The 22,968-nt window shown below is 42.3% G+C and overlaps 1 protein-coding gene across 1 annotated transcript in view; it reads right to left on the reverse strand.

Moving 5' to 3' along the window:
• Positions 1 to 22,269, reverse strand: part of nsmfb (NMDA receptor synaptonuclear signaling and neuronal migration factor b) — a gene marked incomplete at its 3' end in the record, with an annotated part of 54,254 nt that extends 31,985 nt beyond the window's left edge. The window contains exon 1 of the mRNA XM_080467610.1: positions 22,160 to 22,269. Coding sequence (XP_080323736.1) covers positions 22,160 to 22,230 — 71 coding nt within the window. The 5' untranslated portion in view covers positions 22,231 to 22,269. The remainder of the gene's footprint in view (positions 1 to 22,159) is intronic.
• Between the last annotated feature and the right edge of the window lie 699 nt (positions 22,270 to 22,968).

Below are 22,968 nucleotides of genomic sequence, written 5' to 3' on the forward strand. Positions count from 1 at the left end.
ATGGGTTTCTTTGGTCCAAAGCACATTACACAACTGTGACTGTATTCATTTGCAGTATCAGTGGAAACAGAATGCCGTGCCCTGCACTCTGCTGCATAACAGGATACAGATCTGGTCCAGAGTGACGCCTGAAAAAAAGCAACAGCAGTTCAATGAAGGCGTTGCGGGTCCTTCACAGTGTGTGATGGGGGTCAGTCAACACCGATGCATCACTCATACTTCATGAAACATGATGTCTTCCATTAAGGCCTTTTATGCATTAGCATTAAAGCAACAGCATCCACAGTTTTAAACATTGTGATTATCAACATGGTTTACAAATTAAACCATCAGGACATAAGCAATCTGACAAAATGGAATTATTATTCTATTCAACACCGGTGTTAGCATTTGTTCCTTACACACTTTACTGTATAATAATTGCAGACGTGTATTTGGCTGCTCCTTTTTTACAGGCTTCGCCAGAAATAGTCGGTTTTACGCCTGATATACACGTTGGTGCTGCAACTGGAATTCAAACCTGGGTTCCCCACATTTTATTCGCACAGTAAAATTATTTTGGGGATCATAATATTTTAAGTTTTTAGGAGCTTCTGGTGCCAGAAAAACTGTTAAGTTAGGTAAACTTTTACTTAACAGGAATTTTAATTGTACATGAGGACAAATACATTTAAAACATGCCCTGAAATATATATAATATACAAGTCTTTGGTTTTTCCTTTATTTCTTCCACAAGAAATAAAAAAATATATACTAAAGTAGATCATTGGAATGAAACCAGGTTCAAAAGATTGACATAAGAAAAAGACAAATACATGTATCATGTAAAGTCAGACTCTAAAACGGGAAAAGGCTGCGTTTTGCAAAGCTTTTAACATGAAAACAGGGCTTTTATTTATTCAGACGCGTTGCCTCTTCAGAAACATGCTCCTGAATTGGGAACATGTTTTGTTGCTTTACAAGACAGAAAAATTGTTGAATTGCAGCTTTTTAAACGTGTTTTTAACTGAAAAGAAACTCAAGTTGCATATTCTAAACATGTCTAAATACTGTGACACAGTATATATCATTCAGGATTTCTTTTCCATAATACTGTGATTAAACATTGATTTAATGATGATGAGATTCAACAAATGTTCACCATTTATTGAGTAAATGTTCAATCTCTACGCTGATGATGTGGTTATTTATATTCAAATGTGAAATCCCATTTTATGATGTGAAATTTCAAGGCAATGAGCAGCTCTGCTTTTTTCCCCCCACAATATCACCACCGATGAACCCATGACAGAGAAACAGCAAACAGGAGCAAGAGCAAGACCTGCGTTTCTTGAAACAATGCACGACAAACAAAGCGTCTACTACAACTTTAATTGGAGTAGAAAAATATTAATGATAGCCTGCCACGAGGAGCCAACAAACACTGCCCATTGTTCGGTGTGAGTCGACCCCAGATAAGTAAAATCAGCAGTTTTGTCGAACAGATACAGTTTGTATTATTGTGTCAGATACACATCTCTCCTGCTGAAACCCCCACGCACTCACAACACACTGCTTCTAAAAGATATAGGCCACACACAAACACACCTCGCACTGAAGCAGTTCAACCTATAATCACTCTCCTCCCACTCACTCCGACCATCTGCACACAGACACACTCACACTCACTCACTCACACACTCTCCCACATCTGCAGACTATGTGTGTGCAAGAGCATGCATGAAAGCAAACAGGCAACACACACACACACACACACACACATGCACGGCATGTTTTGAGCAAAAACCTCTTGGGGGTTGCTGTGGAATGGAATTGCTGTGTTGTTGCTGCAGCCTGCATGCCTTCCTGCTACGACACTCTAAGTAATTAAATATGAGGCGGCACGTGCAGCAGTGTCGCTGGAAAAAAAAAGAAAAAAACTCACCCCTCCCAGCCGGGATGATGAGTAAAATAGGAGGAGGAGGAGGACACGGAGAAGAAAATGCAATCATCTGTGATCTATCTGCTTGACTCGGTGCGCCCCTGTTAAAAACTGCACATGCTGCGGCGAGGGAAGAGCGGCGTGACAACGCGCTCAGCTTACCGGGGAAGAAAACCCAACGCGGTGTCACGAGCAATCAGACTCAAGTTGTATCAGTCGACTTATCGGAGTTATTAGCAGCCTAACAGTTGGTCGTTTAAGCAGCCGCGCGTCATTAAAAATGCATGAATGGTTATAGTCCATGATTAGTCCTGATACAAAGTGTTGTATGTGAGCTTAAAGTAAAGTCTGCAGTCAAACTCCTGCTTTGTTTCTACTAATTAAACACCTGGTTCTCTTGCTGGTACTGTGAGCAACTGTCACACAGTTTTCTGGGAGTCAGGAGGTGATTCAAATGGTCAGTTCCGAGGACGGATGACTATTTTTTACATAATTTGTAAATATTATGCACAGACACTGATCAGCCAGAACATTTTAGCTCCTGACAGATGAAGTCACGGAGACTTATGATCTCTTGGGGGCTTTTCTGTTTGAGGTTGGCTTGTTCTTTGTGTCTCAGTTCTTTTCCAGCTTTACCCTGCCAATAGTCAGCTGGAGCCGTCTCCAGCGCTCTGTGACTTTAAGGCGGTATAAATGTATGGATGTAAGGATGGATGGATGGATGGATTAATTCATTTTGGCACTTGTTAGTTGTTGGGATACATCAAGCAGCAAGCGAACACTTCATTGAAAGTGATGAGTTAAACTCCACCCTCAAAAAAAAAAAAAAATAGATGGGTTTAAAGATGGAATGAGCTTGATGATGAAAGTATTTCCACTTTCTGTTCCCACTAAGAAACGGTCAGTATTCATCAAAAGTGGTCAAAGGATGAGAAAGCAAAATCGTGATTTTCCAGAATGAATTGACGTACAACATCACATAGAAACCCGAATCGAAAATTCTCAGGATTTAAAGGACCTGCTGGTGATCTCTCGGTTCCAGACCCATCTTCAGAGATCCGGTGGAGTCCACGCCTCGACGGGTTGAAACTGTTTAGGCAGCACATGTAGAACCCATTAATGCAAAGGCTCACGTTTTCTGCACTTCCTCAGAGTGAATAATTGCACAAACCTTTCGAGATGACATTCAGTCCTCATAAGACCAAACACACAGAAATGTCTTGTGTGTTTCCTCACAGCAACAGTGAGGATTCGATGTTCTCCTCGGGCCAAAGTGGCCCTCCAATACGCTTTGTTTTATGCCGGTTTTTACATGCGTTCATTTATCCGTGAAACACAAAACATAAGACTGGTGTGTCAGGGAGTTTTAGAACATGAATTATAGAACGCAGTCAGACTCCGATTCTGCTGCTTCACTTCGTGCTTTAGGAGGTTTTTTTTTCTCTTCTCCTACTCATGTTTTCAGCCATGTGACATGGGGGGGGGGGGGGGGGGGGGGGGCAGCGACAAGAGAAAGAGACGTGTTTATGAGCCCAAAATAGAAATTCAGGATGGAATAAGCAGCGGAATGAAGAATGGAGGCATAGTAGGTAAAGAAGGGAGAGGACAGATGATGCAGAACTGAGATATTACGCTGTCAGGAGCTGGCCGAATGGCAGACCGAGGGGACGTATGGATGGTTGTATGGATATTTGAGGAATGGTAGCGCTTATACATGCCTGAGGTGCCATTTTACATGAGAGGGCAAAGAGGCGAAAGCCTCGCAGCTTCGGAGACTCAGTCAGGATACATGAATAAAGTCTGCTGGACCAAGAGGTTTGGCTTTGTGCTTCTGCAATGGAGAGTGTTTTCTTTGTGTGCACACAAGACGCCCTGCTTGAATGAGGTGTGTACAACGGTAAATAATAGTAGGAGTGAAGAGGAAAGAAGCACTGAGCGATGCTATGGCCTTGAGCTGTTGTAACAGACCCTTGCATGTAGTTCTTCTTCATGGTTTGAAGCTTCTTCTATAGTAATGAGAATTACAAACGTAAGACAGACTGTAAACTATATTCTGCCAAAGCATCAACAGGAGGTGAAAGATAGTTCATACAACACCAGCAACTTAATCACCAGAGACATGTGGACCGGCAGAGTTACTACTCGTAGTGCTATTGGTGCCTTCCGAAATATTAGCACTATTCAGTAATCAGCATGTTTTTGTGTCTTTCTCTTCTCTCGGCTCCTGGATTTTTCAAGATTACTTAACCTCATAAACATCCAGCCATTCTCACTTCTTTCATTGGACTCATCAGGGGAGTCATAACAGGAAAAAGATTTGTTTTTGGCGGCATGCCTCGGTTCCACAATGACAAAACCCCTCCCTCACAAGCTGATTTAATGCCTCTTTGACGCTGATAAGGCAGAAGGAAGCCTCATCAAGTAATCTGATGGCAGAGCCACTTAGTGGCCACGTATCGGATTCAAACTCTCACGTTTAGTTCTTTTATTTGTTTTATTTATTTGATTTTGCACAAGCAAAATGTCACCATGAAGAAAAAGGTTACCAAGCTGAATTTAAAGTAAAAAGCATCAGAAAGAGGTCAGAGTTTCTGAGGAACTTGTGAGGGACTGGAAAAAGCAGAGAAACTGTTATGTGATGAAGAAAACATGGAAAATGTTCATGATGCTTTTTTTTTTTGGAAAAACTTTACTTGGTTTTCATGCAATTTGCAGATTTTTGGACAGAAGTGAATGTATTGTGGTAAAATCCCAACTTATTTTGGTCATCTCCTTCCCTGACCTTGCATCTTGCTTGTATCTTCCTTCCCTCACTAATCTCCTGCATGTTCTCACTGCAGCCATGAAACTCCCCAATGGACGTCCTCCTCCTCTCATCTTGTCTGGCAGCTTCATTCTAAGAATCCATTTTCCAAGAATGATCACCTCTCCTACATTCATTTGATCTCTCATCTCAAGCATCATCAAGACACTGAAACCCAGATTGCTTCCAATGGATGGCTTGAGGCCCTTTGCATGGCAGCCATCACCACTGAGGACTCCTGAATCAACAAAACAGCGCCATATCATTTAACAATTTGCCATTTCTCTGATTCTTAATCCTGTCCATTCTATTCCGAATGAAAACCTCAACAACTCTGCCACCTCCAGTTCAGTCTTCTGTCCTTTGCTCGGTGCCACCGTCTCTCAACCAAACACCAAGCAGTTCTCATTACCACCTCGTTGGGACCCGTCTATCACAGATCTCCATCCAGTCCATAGTCTCCATGGAAGATATCGAACAAGAGCACTCCAATGTAAACAGGCTAAATAATGTTACTGCTTCTTTTGTCTTGAGTTCGGTATTGAGGATCAAGGAGCTGCGGTGGTACGTTCCGGTTTTTCTCACATGCCCCATGGCGGTGGAAATGAACTGAACCAGCAGTTAACGCAGAGCCGTGCAGAAGTGCCACTCTGTGGGCTTCTCACTGGCAGAAAACCTCATTCATGCTGCATGAACTCATTTGACCTCTTGGTAATAAAATTATGCACACTGGGCTGTTTGTTTGTGCGTTATGGAGTTGTTGAGGCTGCACAGCCCGCACACACAATGCATGACCATTTGCATTTCGCATCATTAATGCGGCTCCCCTGCTATCCCTTGTGTTTGTATTAAATGGTGCATTAAAAGTAAACTTGTGATGCGCCGAGTTCCAAGCATTTCAAAGGACAAGGACCAGAGCTCACTGCTGCCTTTGTGTAAATGATTGCTTCAAAAACCCATTATTCAGCAGGTGAATGTGCGGCTGAAATGCACAGCGAGAACTCGATTATAGGTTTCCTCCACCGTTTCTTTTGTGACTGCACTCATGCACAAACATTAATCATTTTCTGGAGCAGTTGACACCGATGGACTGATATTCAATAAAAGAGACAATACCAGCCACAATGCGTCACCGAGAGAAAGACGCCGCTGTAGACAACGCTGCAGCGCTTCTTCTTAAAAGTGAGGTTTTGTCATCGTACAGCGAGCAGGAAGACTGGGTGTCGCTACGGAGGCCAGCTCGACGTGACCGAGGGCGTTTGTGTAAGTTGTGACCCCGCTGAGCTCTGCATGTTCCATCCGCTCGCCGGGAGGCGATCAGATCATAATTAGTCGGATCAATGCGGGGACTGCCGGCCATCCTACCGCTCACCTACCGGCTCCTGTCATTAAAAGGGCGTCATTATATCCTCGTTATTATAGGAAACTGAGAGTGCCTTCAAGACTCCTGATTAATGAAGCTCAGTGTACAGATGAAAAGAGAAAATTAGCATCGCAGGGTTCGAATGTGAGGCCAGTCGGTTATGAAACGTCGACACCAGCAGTGTTAAACAAGAATCCTGGGGCCCAAAAAAAAAAAAAAAAAAAAGGGCCATTAAAAGACATTAACCGCAACTTTTCAACAAAAGTAGCTGTCGTTTCAGTAAGAGCCGAGGTCATGATGCAACACTGGAATCAAAGATGTTTGCGACCCTAATGCTCGCGAAGCACCGGAGCCACCAAGATGAATTTCTGCAAATAAGCTAAAGACGTTATGTTCTGAGAAAAGATATGATTAATTAATCTGAAGAACAGGGTGTGACAAAGAAAATTCTAAATTGCACTTTTCAAAAGAAAATTCACGTCGGTCATATTTTGCAGAAGGTACAATGAATGTGAACATTTTAAATCTGTTTTTGCACTAAAACTGATTAAAAACGTTGGAATTTTTTGACTTTCAAAGGTTCTGATGCTCTCATTTTATCAAACTGGGTTGTAAATGACGACTGAATTAAGGTGAAGTTGATGCCCCTGATCGACTCATGTCACCTGACAGTGGAAACTACGTCACATATGACAATCATACGTTGATTTAGATTGTCTGCTGAATTGCATCTGACATTTATTTTACTGTTTATACAGGGAATCACCTTGAGACACATGTTCTAATTTACAGGCGAGACCTATTGAAACACGCTACACACATTTACATAAATTACATATAAATACAGGATATTGGATCGTGTGAGGAAAATAAAACGGATGAACACACTGCTGACTGAGGCCCTGTTTACACGACAACATGAAACGCTAAGTGAAGACGCATTGTTGTTGCATTTTCGTTTCAGTTTGATTTGTTCAGGGGTTGTTGTTTTTTTTTGCCAGATTAATAATTATTAAAACAACAGCTTTGACTAGTACAACATTTGGTCTGTGGTGTAAAATTCACAACATTTAAAAAAGATAGTGCCACTGCAATCAGGTAATTAAAGCCCGGTGTACACAAAGTTTCAAGTGAAAACGCATCGCTCTTACATTTCAGGTAAGTTTCACGTTTACACGACAACGATGTTTACACAGCAACGACAGAAACACTGAACACAGTGGAGGTTTCTTGTTGAGCCACAAGTTGGCAGTGTTGGACATTTTTGTAAAGAAACCACACACACACACACACACACACACACACACATACGAGTGCAGTGAAGCGTAAACTATAAACATTAAAAATGGGAGAACACAGGCATTCAAATGGACAGACAACCAAGTTGGATTGTTATTACGGTGACTGTCAAAATAAAACTACCAAGTCTCAGGAGAATCTGGACTGGGAGTCATGACACTCATTGCTGTTATTGTCCATCTACTGAGCATGTGCAGAAGAACTAGTTACTACAGCCGTGGTGCTCATGTGCAGTAGCAGCGTTTTTGCCATCAACAAGGAGACGAACCTCAAGCTTTTCCAGAAAGGCTCGTGCGGAGGCGCAGCAGCAGCGTCTCAGCAAAGTTGCATTTCATCGAAAAGTTCCACTTTGTGAGCCGTTTTCGAAAACGTGCATTTTCAGTGGCTCCCAGCACTGTCGTCATGTAAACAGACCCCCAAAGCACAGCGAACGTTTTGCTTTTTCAGTTAAAATCGTCACCCTGGGGGACATGGAGCGGCCTCACAGATGGCTGCATGATTGGTTAATCAAAAGAAAAGCGAAGGGAACGGTAAAACAGTGCGGCCGCATGGTTTCATTGCCGCCCTTCACTTTAATGCAGCACCTCTCAGGCCTGTATTCACCGTTATCTCCGTCACCCCGCCCTGCTCGTAAAAAAGGCTGATGACTTCATTATGAGACACTTGCTTCACTACACTCCACCGACAACAAAGGCCATGAGTCAAGCAATTACCCGCGTGTCCCAAGAGGCAGCGGGCGGGTTCATCAGTCGGTCCTGTAGCAGGAGGAGGGAAAAAAAACAAACAAAAAAAAAAACCCACTGAATGCAAAGTACCAAAAGAGAAACCACCTAGGAGGCGGATCAAACAGCAGCAGCAGGTTCGGACATAACGAGGCCCTTCTGTTGGTTTGCTGACGGCAGATTTCATTAAAGTGGTAAGAGGTTTATTGCCTGTACGCCGCTAAATGATTATAATGTATTTCTCCGGAGGGCGGGCAGGTTATGAGTGTTGTGGCTTTCAAAACTGGCTTTCCGTCCCGTCGTCCCCGGCCTCATCAGCAACGCAATTCTTCAAGACGTTCCCAAAACACCTCGGCAGAACACACACACGGTACGACACAACCGTTACCGTGCTTCGTTACTGGCTTCTGTTTTGACCTTCGCCATATTTAATTAGGCTCTCATTAGATGTAACCAGAACCACGCTGTCAATTACAGGTCAGACGGAATCGCTGAGGAACAAAGGTAGAGTCTGGTGGGGAGGGGGCTTCACTGCCTGCTGAAGGTCAGCGAATGTTAATGATGATATAATGACCTTTTTCTACGAAGCGGACGATGACTGGCATCCATCTCTGACACAACTCTGATGTTTTTATCCTGCAGAACAGCTCATTACTTGCCCTGGTGAAGAATGACAAAATGGCACGTACGTATAGTGCTGCGATTTTTCGCAGCAGGAGCAGTGAAGGGATTATGTAATCAGTGTCACAGTCGCAGTTGCAGAGCTGCTGTCTCTCTATGCCGAGGTGAAGTCCCCCATTAAAGAGCACCTTGTTTACAGGAGAGCAATATGATAGAGCATCTTCCTCCCACTAACGTCTCGATTAACGTCCAGATTATAGAGCACCTTCCCACGAACTGATGTAACTTCAATTGACATCTAGATTATAGAGCATCTTCCTCCCCTAACATCCAGATTATAGAGCATCTTCTTCAACTAACATCCAGATTATAGAGCACCTTCCTCCACTAACATCCAGATTATAGTGCAGCTTCCTCCACTAACATCCAGATTATAGAGCATCTTCATCCCACTAACATCCAGATTATAGAGCATCTTCCTCACACTAAGATCCAGATTATAGAGCATCTTCTTCAACTAACATCCAGATTATAGAGCACCTTCCTCCACTAACATCCAGATTATAGTGCATCTCCATCCACTAACATCCAGATTATAGAGCATCTTCCCCCACTAACATCCAGATTATAGAGCATCTTCCTCCCACTAACATCCAGATTATAGAGCATCTTCCTCCACTAACATCCAGATTATAGAGCATCTTCCTCCCACTAAGATCCAGATTATAGAGCATCTTCCTCAATTAACATCCAGATTATAGAGCACCTTCCTCCACTAACATCCAGATTATAGAGCACCTTCCACAACTAACATCCAGATTATAGTGCATCTTCCTCCACTAACATCCAGATTATAGAGTGTCTTCCTCCTATAACATCCAGATTATAGAGCATCTTCCTCCCACTGACTGGGTAATTCAATCATTAGACTGACTCATACAGAACTGACAGCTCAGATAAGGTTTTACTCCTATCATAGTACCAGTACGGGATAATTTGAACACGACTTGCTGATGTATGGGGGTGAAATACTAAATAGCTGAACTTAAACCTGAACATCCAGCTGCCAAGAAAGTTACTGTGAAAATTACAGCCACCTTCTGACAGTGTAATGATGTCAACGTTTTGAGCAATTAGGCGACGCACTGTCCACACGGTGACTGATTCTCTGTTTACTGTCATTTCTCAGCTTTGTCTGTCACAGGGGGACCTTTTGCATGGTAACTGTGATGTCTGCGATCACACTGCTGCCCCTCGTCATCCGAACCTGTAATTACATGGAGACTCTCTGTCCCCTCTTGCTCCGGACTCGCTCCATCGCGAGATGCCGCCTCACAGCTGCCAATTCTTACCAGCCTGCTGTGCACGGTGTCTATTCTGTTGGTGGTGCAGCTCCTGTGTACACATTGTGCCGGCCTATTTAGCCGGAACGCGAGCAAACACCATCACTGACACACTTTTTGTTGCTTCATTGTTCAGCGTACGTACATCACTGTAGCCTCATTTTCACGCCTTCAGTTGGTTCGATGTGGCGTTCACGTTCCTTTTTCAGATCGGATCAAACCGCCTGGAAAAATGTCACGCAATTACAACGGCTGGTGGCCAGGGGGTGCTGTCGCCCAGAAACAAACACTGACCAGAGAGGGAGTAAAGAGGAAACACGGCTCATTGATTGGTCCGGACCGAAAACGGAAGTCCCGCCGCTTTAGCCCGTGGTGGCGAGGCTAGTTAGCTCGTGGCTAATGGGTAGCCACAAACAACCGCGATGTATAGTCTTCATACCAGATATCAATGAGAGTCTTCCTCACTACCTCTTCCTCACTACTCCACGTCCAACTTTTTATTTCTGCGTCCACTTTTTCTGATTGTTTCAATATAAACGAATTAGTAAGAGTCTCTGATTATTTTTTGGCGGAGTATTTCTCCACAAAAATCCAGAGATGAGGTTTCTGATGAAGACGGATGAACGCGGTCGAAGTGTTTTGGAAAAACCTGCTCGCTCGGAAAGAAGAAAAGCAACACACATATGAACAAACTAAAGGCATAATGAAGTTAATTGAACTAAAAGTCAAGAGAATTAAATCATGTCGAGACACAGCTTCCTCCTGACCTTCAGATACCCCCTTTGGAACCATTTGTCCCCCACATTGAAAAACCACTCCGCTCATTGATTCAGGCTCTGAGCTCAGTTATTATTGACTCTACATGACTGTAGAAAAAGAAATGAATTGAACTGAATTGTGAAAACCCAGGAGACTCTTAAGGGAATTGAGATCTTCTGCTCCTGCAGCTGAGAGCTTTATGTAGTTTGGCAAACACATAAATCTGGAGGACAATTCAAAACCCGCATGTAACTTATGACGTGACCTCCAACGTTGTTAAAGAAATATGTCACAGTTCGATATCCCAGTATGTAAACTGCATGGAAGCTAATAGCATAGAGAGGATGGAGAGCTTTAAATTCCTCGGAGTCCACTTCTCAGCTGACCTCTGCTGGAATACTGAAATCTCCCATCAGCAGGAAAACGGGCCAGGGGAGACTGGATTTCATCAGGAAGCTGAAACGAGCTCACCTCCGTCGTCACACTTCTATTGGCCAGCTTTCGTTTCGTTGCGTTTTGGTGGTTTGTTTACACGACAATCCTTTTTGTAAAAGGTTGAATTTTTTTGAAAACGCTCCGACTCCGTCGCCGTGGAGACGCGGGGAAAACGCAACCTTTCCAAAACACTGCTACTGTTATACCATTATTGTCGTAAATAATTATTCTGCACATGCTCAGTAGATGGACAATAACAACAATGTGTTCCTCCAGAGTGTCGTGACTCCCAGTCCATATTCTCCTGGGACTTTTATTTTGACAGTTACCGGAATAACAATCCAAGTTGGTCGTCTGTCCACTAGAATGACCGTGTTCTCCCATTGTTAATGTTTATAGCGCATTGTTCTCTGTGCACGCGTGTGGTTTCATTACAAAAACAACCAACAGCACCCTCTGGCGGCCAAAGATGAAAACTACATTGTTTTTTAAGTGTTTTTTGCCATTTCCCTGTAAACGGACATCGTTTTCAAAACAACAAAAACAACACACTTTCACTTGAAATGTTGTCGTGTAAACGGATCCTTATATGTCCCTAGAAATAGACTAAATAGAACTCTTTCCCAAGACAACAAAAGGTTAAGGACGCAGCATGAAGGGATTTAATAAACCTCTTTATTTAAACAAGTTGTTTTATGTTGCTCTTTATCATTATGAATGAATGAATGAATGAATGAATTATTTCGGTTACAGTCACAGTGCAAATATTTAGAATTTTGTGCATTTAGTTCATGGTGCTTAAAAGTTCACACACACAATTTTTTTTTCAATTTCAATTTCTGTAGTCAAAATGGGTATTGACTATTCATTTTTGCCTATCCCTTAAAAATCCATAGTTATTATTATTATTATTATTAATTATTAATCATAATAATCCGTAAGAACCAACAGCTGAAGCTACTGAAATGTTTCTTTGTTTTTGATTTACAAGACAGACGGGTTGTTTGTCCCTCATTGGGATTTCTTGGGAGGTTTCTGCAGCTCGTCAGAACTAATCGTGACTCTGCTTCACGTTAAACCATCTGGGTCCTTAAAAAACAACAACAACAGTCCTGTCAACTGCAGCGCTCCCGAGGAGCTGAGGGGACGACGGGAGACAAACTGTCGTCACCCGACTGAGTAATACTAGAAATATACAAGAAGAAAGAAGTAGCCTGAGGGTTCTAAACCGTCCTCTTGATGTGCGATCCGCTTATAGGAAATTCATAAAAGTACAGCATGCAATAGCATTTACAAACTGTTCCTTTTCTTTCTTCACCTGCCATCTGTTTAATGTAATTGTGGTGAAGTCACACGTCAAGGCTGTTTTGTTCCCAGTGGAAGTCCTTCTCTGCAGAAACTGGATGGACGAACCAACAGTACACAACTTAAATACTGAGATCTCAGAGAGATTAGTGACCCAAAGTGCACATTGAGTGGCTTCAGGGTGATTGAATTCAGGTAAATTGAAGCTTTTAGAGCAACTCTCCAAAAGCGTGAAGTCCTTCATCTTTGACAGCTCCCCTCGGTGTTTCAAACAATAAAGATGAGATATAATAACTGTTAGAAAAATAAAAAAAACACACACAAGGCACAACTTTATAATCCTGTTGTTATTGTCCATCTACCCGCGCATGTGGAGAAGAACTACTTGCTACGTTTGTGGTGTGTATGACTAGTAGCAGAATTTCAGGAGAGTTGTGCTTTTCTCTTTTACACAGAGACCTAGATTTCAAAAAAGTTCCACCGTGGGGGGCAATTTTCAAAAACTTGTGATTAAGTTGCTGCTGTTGTACGAACATCATTTTCAGATTTTTGTCATTCTCATTCATATCTAAGAATCTCAGAACCGCGGATGTAATAGAAGAGTATTAGTACGAGTCCTCTGTGCAGTATCGGACCCGATACATGATACTGGTGTCGGTATTGGTGCATCCCTCCCCGAAGTTTTCCCTTTTCACTTGAAAACAAGTACCGTCATTTCCCGACTGTAAGCCGCTACTTTTTTCACAGGCTTTGAACCCTGCGGCTCAAACAATGACGCGGCTAATTTATGGATTTTTATAACGAGCTTCATGCCGCCAATTCATTGGTGATGCGTTCAGGTGCATCACGTAACTACAAACTTCCTTTTAAAATTTGGTAGGTGCAGCTTATAATTAGGTGTGCTCAATAGTCTAGAACTTACGGTAAACGGGGCCTGAAAGTTCCTCACGTTGATTTCTTGTACTCCTTTACCGAAGTGACCCATCGGTAGCAGCCACAAAGCAGCTCATATTTTTAGGGACTGTAGGAGGAAACCCACTCACACAAGGAGAAAACATGCCCCAGCCGGTATTTTAACCGACAACCTTCTTGCTGTGAGGCGACAGTGCTAACCACTGCACCACCAATGCTGGAACTGAGACAACGTCTTTCATGTATTCTGCTTTTCTGAGTCAGGAAATGACCTAAAGCGATTACATTGGGTGTTTCTACATCCTCATTAAATTCAGCTGAGCGCTGTTGTTGAGCATTTATGTGGATTATATGGTTGTGACTGCAATATTCATGTGGTCTTTTGCACGTTTTAATGTTATAAAATGGTATAATTGCATCTCAGCAAGCACACCATTATTCCAAAAGCTTTTTATTTTTTATTTTTTCATAAAGTCTTGTGTTTTCCTTCTCATGTGGCGTCTCCACACCGATTCTGACAAGTCAGTGTTTCAGAAGTGGACCAGATGCGTTCTCACTGATATCCACGTCGCACCACCGCCGCCGGAGCTAATCGGTGAAGCGAAGACGACGAGGTGGCGGCTGCTGGTCACTCGGCCTCGGGGGAACGAGGCCGTGAAATTCACATTTTCCTCAAAGTGGAAACTATTAAAGCCTAAAAACTGTTGTGCTCCGCAATTCCTTTCAGGGGTACGACTCCCAACATTGTTGAAATATTAAAGGCGACATTAAACTGCAAAGTGCTCGTAATCTTCCCCATCGAGCAGCTGATCGAAGCAGACGGGCCGTTTTCGGCGCGCCGTTCTCCAAAGATCTGTCACGAACAGGAACGGAGAGGCGGCGTGGCGCCGAAGGCTTCAGGCTCATTCCAAAGCAAACACTCAGACATTAAACACACAATTAAGAGAATTGCTGCAAGCACCATGAAATTCTGTTTCACAGTAATTTACCGTAAAACACTTTCACTGTAGAGTCACGTGAAATAAATATATTATATCACAATAGCAGGGCGTTTTACACCAGTCGTCAAAACAATGACTTATTTTTCAGTGATACAAAATGTACTATGTTTTTGTTTGCACTTTGACTGTAGTTTTATAGTCCATTGAAACTTTAATAAAAAAAAAAAAATTGTACAATATGTCCCCTCTATTTATTTATTTTTTTGCAGTCCTGGATTTATGAATGATTTTACAATATTTTGTGATGTTAACAGGTTTTTTTGTTAGCGTAGTGGATTAAATTCTGTGATTTTCAACAATCTTGCGGAAAATTATTCATTCAAATTATTTTTTTATCCTCATATATTTCATTTGGATTTTGATTTTACCTTTAAATGCACTAGTTTTATATTTCTTTTAATGAACGATTAAATTCTCCAATTTTGTAATTTTCACAGTGATATTTTCAAAATATTCCAGGATTTTTTTTTTTTATATTTCAAGTGATTTTTTTCCCTGCAGTATTTATTATTGATTATACTGTTGTTGTTTTTTTCATCTAATGCTATATTTTCCAGTATTTTGTGATTTTAACTGTGATTGGATTTAAAAGATTTTATCAGGTTTGTTTTTTGATAAATACTACATTTTGCAGTATTTTGTTATTATAACTGATTTATTAGAATTGTCTAAATTCTGCTGTGATGATTTGACAGTGTATGTTTATAGTTGTGAATTATTGAGAAATCTTTGTCTGTTTTTTAATAATATATCATTATTGCCATTTTGCAGTAATTTCAATGTAACTTCAATTTAATGCAATTTGTGGTTGTAATTCGCGTACATATTGTGTATTTCCACAATAGTATCACAATCGTTTGTGCTTTTCTAGTAGTATGGTGACGTCTTAATGCAAAATTCGACAGTTTCAAAATCTTTGTAGTTTTGGTTATATCCCAATACAAATAAAACTCACCAAAAAGTTATTTGCTTTGTGATTTTCACTATGCTACTCTGAATAGTGGAGTTATTATTGCAAATTTACTATTTGGCTTAACTTGATAATAAATGTAAAATATGACCCGGTGCAGAAACAGACTGTCCATTTCAGAGCTGTTTTCATGGCGAGCCTCCAATTTTTTAACCTCTCTCTTTCTGCAAAGTCCTCTTTTTCAATGAAATAGCACGTGTGCGGTAGCGAAATGCAAATGAGAGCTTAAAATCAGCCAATTTTCAAATGCAGATTCATTTTGGCAGAGTCCCTCTTTGGCTTCTTACTTTTGAGCCCGGTGCCACTTTCTTTCCATTTTCCTGATGAACTCAGCTCATGCAGTAAAAGCATTGCGTATAATCGAAGTGGAATAGTGGTTTAATTCCAGGTTAATAGTCACTGGAGGGCAGCGATCCACCGCTCTGGTCGCCAGCTGCTCACACAGTCACATCACAGATTGACAGCGATCCAGAGGTATTTATCTAAAGGCTCCAAACTGAATATCTGGTTGAATATCTCCTCCCCACAAAAACCTGCAAGGTGTTATTTGGTAAACTCTTCACAGCTCACTTGTGTTTGCAAACCCTGGCCGGTGTCTGACTCAGCGTGCCGAGAAAAACAGCTCAGAGATGAGAAGCAAACACAAATATAATCCCGACTTTCTCAGGGACGGGAGCGAAAGAGAGGAGAGGGAAGCACAACTCCAATCTGGATCAGCAAAACATCCATCCATCCATCACCCAGCATCTAAAAATAAGTATTTAGATAATTGTTCCACTGGGATTATTATGCTGATTTGATTCATCCAGATTAGATGAATTAGAAGAAACAAGCAATTATGGGTAAAATAACATCCCGATTATAGAGCATCTTCCTCCACTAACACCCAGATTATAGAGCATCTTCCTCCACTAACATCCCAATGATAGAACATCTTCCTCCACGAACATCCAGATTATAGAGCATCTTCCACCCACTTAGATCTAGATTATAGAGCATCTACCTCCACTAACATCCAGATTATAGAGCATCTTCCTCAACTAACATCCAGATTATAGAGCATATCCCACCACTTAGATCTAGATTATAGAGCATCTACCTCCACTAACATCCAGATTATAGAGCATCTTCCTTCACTAACATCCAGATTATAGAGCATCTTCCTCCCACTAACTGATGTATTTTACCTGAACTATCATCATATTGAAGTTGAGTAACTGTACTTTCTGGAGCAGTTGCTGCTACCACTAAATAGAGCAACTCTCATCACACTACATATGGCCCGTTGTTTCAAGGCTCCAAACTGCAGCACTAATATCACCTCAAGTTAATAATAAAGACTTCGGCAGCAGTTTCCCACAGTATGTGACTCCCATAGTCGCATGTACGTGTTGAACCACGATGTCCTGCAAACTTCTTTCCCTCTGTGAGCCAACAACCAAAACTCTTCAAGCTTATGAGTGGAAAAGTGAATAAATGTTGAGGGGTTAACAAGCCACACTGGCGGAAATTCAGAGACGCTGAGCTCTTTAAAGCAGTGCCAGGAATAGTTTTTGGCAGGTTGTGGAAATGCAAGCGGCACACCTGATGATGAAGTTTGACCCGTCACTTCTTGGCTGGTTCACATAGTAAACTGCTTGTTTTTTCATTCGCACACTGGCATTTTCAGCCAGAACACCCACAGCGCATATTAACTGGGTTTTTAAAGATATTTCTAATTAATTTGCTGGTTGAAGAAAGTGAGGTAATTAATCTCCGCAAATCTTCTACTTATATAGCAGATAATTATATTTTAATTTGAATCAATATAACCTCAAATAACAAGCACAACATATTTGTCAAAATGTGCAAGAGATCCAGTTGGCCTTGCAGTACAACTTTCCACCACAAGTTGGTGCATTGAGTCCTTCGAAGAAGCAGAAGGAAGAGACTCACTCAAACCAGCCAATTACTAATCAAAAAGAAGAAAATTTACTCTACATTGCAACAGAGTCTAACTCTAGACTTTCGTTTTCAATGTGGCTGTGGCAAAGTATGACATTTGTAATTGCTGGATACCAACTTAACCTCAAATATGAGACAAAACACTTCATAGAACTGTCTGGTTTGAACTAACCTGAGGTACTGCAGGTATATTTACAGAAATCAGCAAGTAATTCTTCTTTCCTCACAGTGTTAACTTTTGCAATACCACTTTTCACCACAAGGTGGTGCATTGAGTCACTCGAACAAGCATGAGGAAATTTTGTTAAAATTGACTCAACATTGACACATCACAGAGTCATGACTTTTAATTTTTAATGGGGTCCTTACAAAGTACGACATTTATATTTTTGCTTACTGCATATCAACATATGAGCAAAAATAATCAGCAGAATGAGATGAATCAGGTCTCAAAGACAATATTCTGAATCACTGCTGGTATAGTTACCAAAATCAGGAAATGAATCATCATTCCTCAAGCTGTTAACTCTTGCCATACCAGTTTGCACCACAAGATGGCGTGTTGAGTCACTGAAATGACAAGCCAGCTCACTGGACCTGTTCTGGACTGTAACTACCAAATCTCAATAACCGCCAAAGAAAAAAAAAAAGGCCAATGCAAACCACAGACTGGACTGATAATAGGGTTTTCTTCAGAACTTGGCGTCTTGGTGTAGTCATGTGTCGAAGCAGGAAGACTTCTAAGATATTCAAGACAAGATATTTCAGGAACATGCATCGCTCTGCCTCCACGGGATCAACTTCTTACCCATAATGCATCCTTGTGCCATGTATTCCCCAGATAAGTGATGCACGCTGCCAAAGAAAACATGATCCATCAGGTCTTGTATTGCCGGGTGGAGCTCTGCGTAGTGTACAGACCTGCAGCCTCATACCGAGCAAACTGTGCCGCACTGAGTTTCCCAGCTGCTTTCCATTCGACCCAGTAAGAACCTCTGCAGCAGTTTGAAGGACAGTCGCTGCTGGACTGAACATAAACCAGCATTTACTTCCCAACCGCACCGATGGACTTTAGGGTCCGTTTACACAGAAACGGTTTTAAGTGAAAACACAAAACCTGTTTACGTGACATCGGTGCTCGGAGCCACGGAAAATTCAACATTTCAAAAACGCGCAGGGTCCATCACCGTGGAAACGGGCAAAAACAAGACTCAGGGCCCATCTCCTTTTTGATGGCGGAAACACTGCAGTGGTGAATAATTCTCTGGAGAATAAGAAAGTGGCATGACTCCCAGTTAATATTCTAGTTAGTCCATATTGGTATATTTATAGTTAAACGCCAATGCAATAGCATCCATGTCCATACGAATGTCCGTGTGCTCGCCATTGTTTCATTACATAAAATAACAAACAGTGCCAACTCGTGACCTGTCATGCGAACTACTCGGTTTCCAGTGTTTCTTCTGCCGTTTCTGTGTAAACGCAAAACTTTTCTGAAGCAACGCGTTTTTACTGAGAACGTAGTCGTGTAAACGGGACCTTGGTTAAGCGAGACCCTGTCACGGTTAAAAAATTTTCCCTTCCTTGGACCACTTTTAACCGACGCTCCGATACGAGGAGATGCTTTGCCCATTGTCCTCAACTTCCAGGACAAAATGTTCACTTGACAGAATAAAGAGATCAGCGTTGCTCACTCGAGCCGTCAGCGGTCATAATGTTATGGCTGGTTGCTGGAGAGAAGAAGATGTTATCACACTCGGTTACATTCACAGTAATCCCTCCGCTGTGCACACAAAGGCACACGGCTGGATTTGTCGGCGAGGCATCTAAAACAAGAAAAAGGGTTGAGACCTTTTCGCTGAGATCAAGACTCGAGACGCCGCAGATCCCAGTTCGGGGTGGCGAGGATGATGATGGTGATGATGGTGTTGGGCGCCTATTGTTCACAGAGAGCCATTAATCTCCTCGTCAACTGGAGTGCGGCGGCGCGCTCGAGGACGGAGACTGGTGCGCGAGCGTCTTTGGCCGCGCTCCACACGTGCGCCGGAGACTTTGGCTGCGATCAGCGTGATTTATGGAGAGCTAAGTGTGACCAGGAGAGGCAGAGAGGGACGCCATAAACAGATAAACGGCCAGAGGAAGACAGAGACGGATAGAGTCGGAAAAGGAGCACTCCAGAGGAAGAAAGTCGGCGGCTTTGCTTCTTTCTGGTCTCTGGGAGTTAGGGAAGTGGGCGACGCGGTGCAAATCTCCGACCGTATAATATACCATTAGTCATCCTGCAGCCTTCGGATCAAGAACACACTGATCTGACACCCATGACACCCGAGACCTTTCATCGCATGACTCACACGTTCAAAAGTTAAATGTCATCGGACTCACAAGTACGGCGACTCCAGCTGGAGGTTCATGCATCATTAGAGACCAAAGGTTGCACATTCTATCTACAGTAAGTGTACACAGTGCAAAACGGAGCTCACTGTTGGGTTCACAGTAGGGATGCAACGATACTGATACAAGTTTTGAGTATCAGACTGGATACTGCACAGCAGAGTGCTCATACTCAGAAAAAGCAATACAATCCGGCGGCTACTGCATGACACAAGAGAGCACGAGCTATGTCAAGCGGTTTGGAGATTCTTCATTGTCAATGACAAAAGTAAAGTTTTCCTCACACTGTGCAATTTCAAAAAATTTTTAGTAGTCACAGCCTCTCCTCGCACTGACAAATGTAAATAATCTGTCTGCAGATTGTACAAACATACATGCTGACTCGCAGCCGGCGGGGGTTACGCAATCGCGGAATAAATAACGTCTGAAACACACATATGAACGGCGCCTCAGCGTTGTGGCATTTATGTGTTTGGGAAGAAATCACCACAATACAGAGGAGGAGGAGAACATGGACGCGGTCGTGGCTCAAAGGGTTAGGACAACCTGGAGGGTAATATTGCAATGGGAAGTAAGTCTGCTTAGCATCTATTAGTATTTAACTTTAGCTTTTCCTGTTGTGGTTTTTAATTTTCCAACAAAACAAACTCTGAGCCATGCTACATGCTACATGCTAAAGAGTATTGGTGCTCACACACCAGCGATGCTACATGTTAAACATGATTAAAGTAGAACTGATACACTCATTAACAGCGAGTTCAAGCGTGTGGCGGCACACAGGGAGCTCGGTCCCTCAGTCTACGGTCTACAGTACGTGTAGCGCAGTACGTAGATATTTGCTACGCTATGTGTACTGTATACTGTAACGTTGTTGGATGCGACGTAGCGGCTGGTGAGGCGGTTTGCTGTACCATACAGCTTTCGCATATCATCTTTGTATGGAGTCTCAATTGGGCTTGATAGCATTTAACAAGTACTCGTATCGGTACTTGTTATCAGCGAGTTGCTAAAGTTAGTACTCGTCCTTTAAAAAAGAAGTATCGGTGCATTCCTGGTTCACTGCATTTCAAGATGTATTATATGTGCAAAGAAATGTGTTCAAATGAATCAAAACAAATGTTTGTTTTTTTATTATTTAGTGGCACTTTATCTTTAACTAATGGTTCCTGAAACAGGAACCTCAGAGTATTCGATGTCAATTAAATAGCAATTTATTCTCACTGTTTATTCACTTATTGAATTAAAAACAAAAAAGAATGCAGGACTGGCACGACTTTAAAATTCCCCTCACAGTTTAACAAAGTCCCAGGTGGCCTCAAGGTTTGTTTGGTCTGACCGACAGTCTGAATACATCAATAATGAAAAATGATAGCTGCTCGGTGGTGCTGCGGTTTGCAATCTCACCTCATAGCAGGAGGTGAGGAGGTTTGCATGTTCTCCCTGTGCATGCATGGGATTTCTCATACAGACCACAAACATGCATTTGAGGTTATCATGAGCCTCTAACTTAGTGTAAATATTACATCAAACAGCAAAATCAGGATATAAAATGAAGATATTTGGCTTTTAATCAAAGTCTTTCCATGCTAATAATAATAATAATAATAATAATACATTATTTTTATATTGCACTTTACATGCTGATGTTTTGTCTTTTGATCTTTGATGACAACAATTAGCATATTGTGTCCAGACTTTTCAAAAAGATAAGAACAATGTGCAAATCATTAGGTGAAGGTACTGATCTCCCTGTAAGTTTATCAAATCAAATGTTTGCGGCGTTAGAAACAAACTGTTGAACCATAGAGGAAGAGTCAGGTTCCACAGATTGATAATTGTGAGCCCACTATAATATATTCACAAACATATATGGGAGTTGATATGATTAAAGTTTGATTCAAGCTTGACAACCATTAAATAATGCTGACTTTTCCAGTAATGTTATGCAAAATCGAGATTATGAAGCTGATAATAAATTCAGCCCGAGAACACACGACACATCGATACTGATATCCATAATGTGAGAACTCCCCTGAGCTATTTGAATCCTCCAAACTAGTTTATAAGCCATGGAAACATAAAAACGAGGGCTCAACATTTATATCCAGAAAAGATTAGTGCAGGGTTTTTCTGTTTTTTGTTCATTAGTTTTATTTTAAGGGTTATAATAATTATAAGAAAGAAGAGAAGACGTGATAAACGATCCAGTTGTGCATAATAAATGCAGTTTTTTAAGGTTTGAGGTTGTTTTTCGGTAGTGTCAGTGGCTCTGAAGTCATCTCCCAGACGGCTCCAGTGTGCGCTCCGCGGCGCACCAGCCACCGCGCCACCTTCCCCGCCAGCTGCGCCCTCCGTCCCCGGGACACTCACCGAACTTTTGCGGCCACGGAAGATATCGCATCACTCCTCAGATTCTTCCTTTTGGACACCGCAGTTCCCATGCTGGAGTGGAAACGACCCACGGGAGAAAGCGCGGACCATTCCACAGAGTGATCGGCGGGCGGAGCGGAGCGGAGAGAAACGGCGGAGGAACGCTGGAAATCATCCGCATCCGGCGACTCTGCGCTTTGGTCAGCTCATATTCACACGGTGTGGAGGGGTGAATGATCCAGGAAAGAGGTGCCGGCTCAGCACGGCTCGGTTCGGTGTGCAGCGGCGCAGCAGCTGGAAGAGGAGGAGGTGGAGATGGAGGTGATGGAGGAGGAGAAGTGGGGCGCTCTGCGCTGCGCGGAGTGCGCTCTGCTCTGCGCTCCTCTGCGCTCCGACTGAAGAGAAGCAGGAAGGAAGCCTGACCATAAAAGGAAGAGCAGCACGACCCGGACAGGTGATAGAGGGAGGAGAGAAAACACCCAGGTTCCTCTTCATCACCATCCTCACCATCATCATCATCATCATCATCATCATCATCATCACCACCACCATGGGAAGAGGTGCGCGCACGATTTACGGGCTCATTCTATAAACACAGCGGGTTATATCTGGAAAAAGAAAAGCTTATTCAACCATATTGTGGACGATTTTACCCCATTTTAAAAGTTAATGGATCATACGTCTGGTTTTTTTCTTTCATATATTTCCTTGACAGTAACATACGTATATATTCCTACTGGGCTTATATGTTGAAGTATGCATATTTATTAAAATGTATATCACCTAATGCAACACTGACTTCCATCTTG

Source organism: Lipophrys pholis (genome assembly GCF_963383615.2).
Source record: "Lipophrys pholis genome assembly, chromosome: 7".
In the NCBI taxonomy this organism is placed as follows: Eukaryota; Metazoa; Chordata; class Actinopteri; order Blenniiformes; family Blenniidae; genus Lipophrys; species Lipophrys pholis.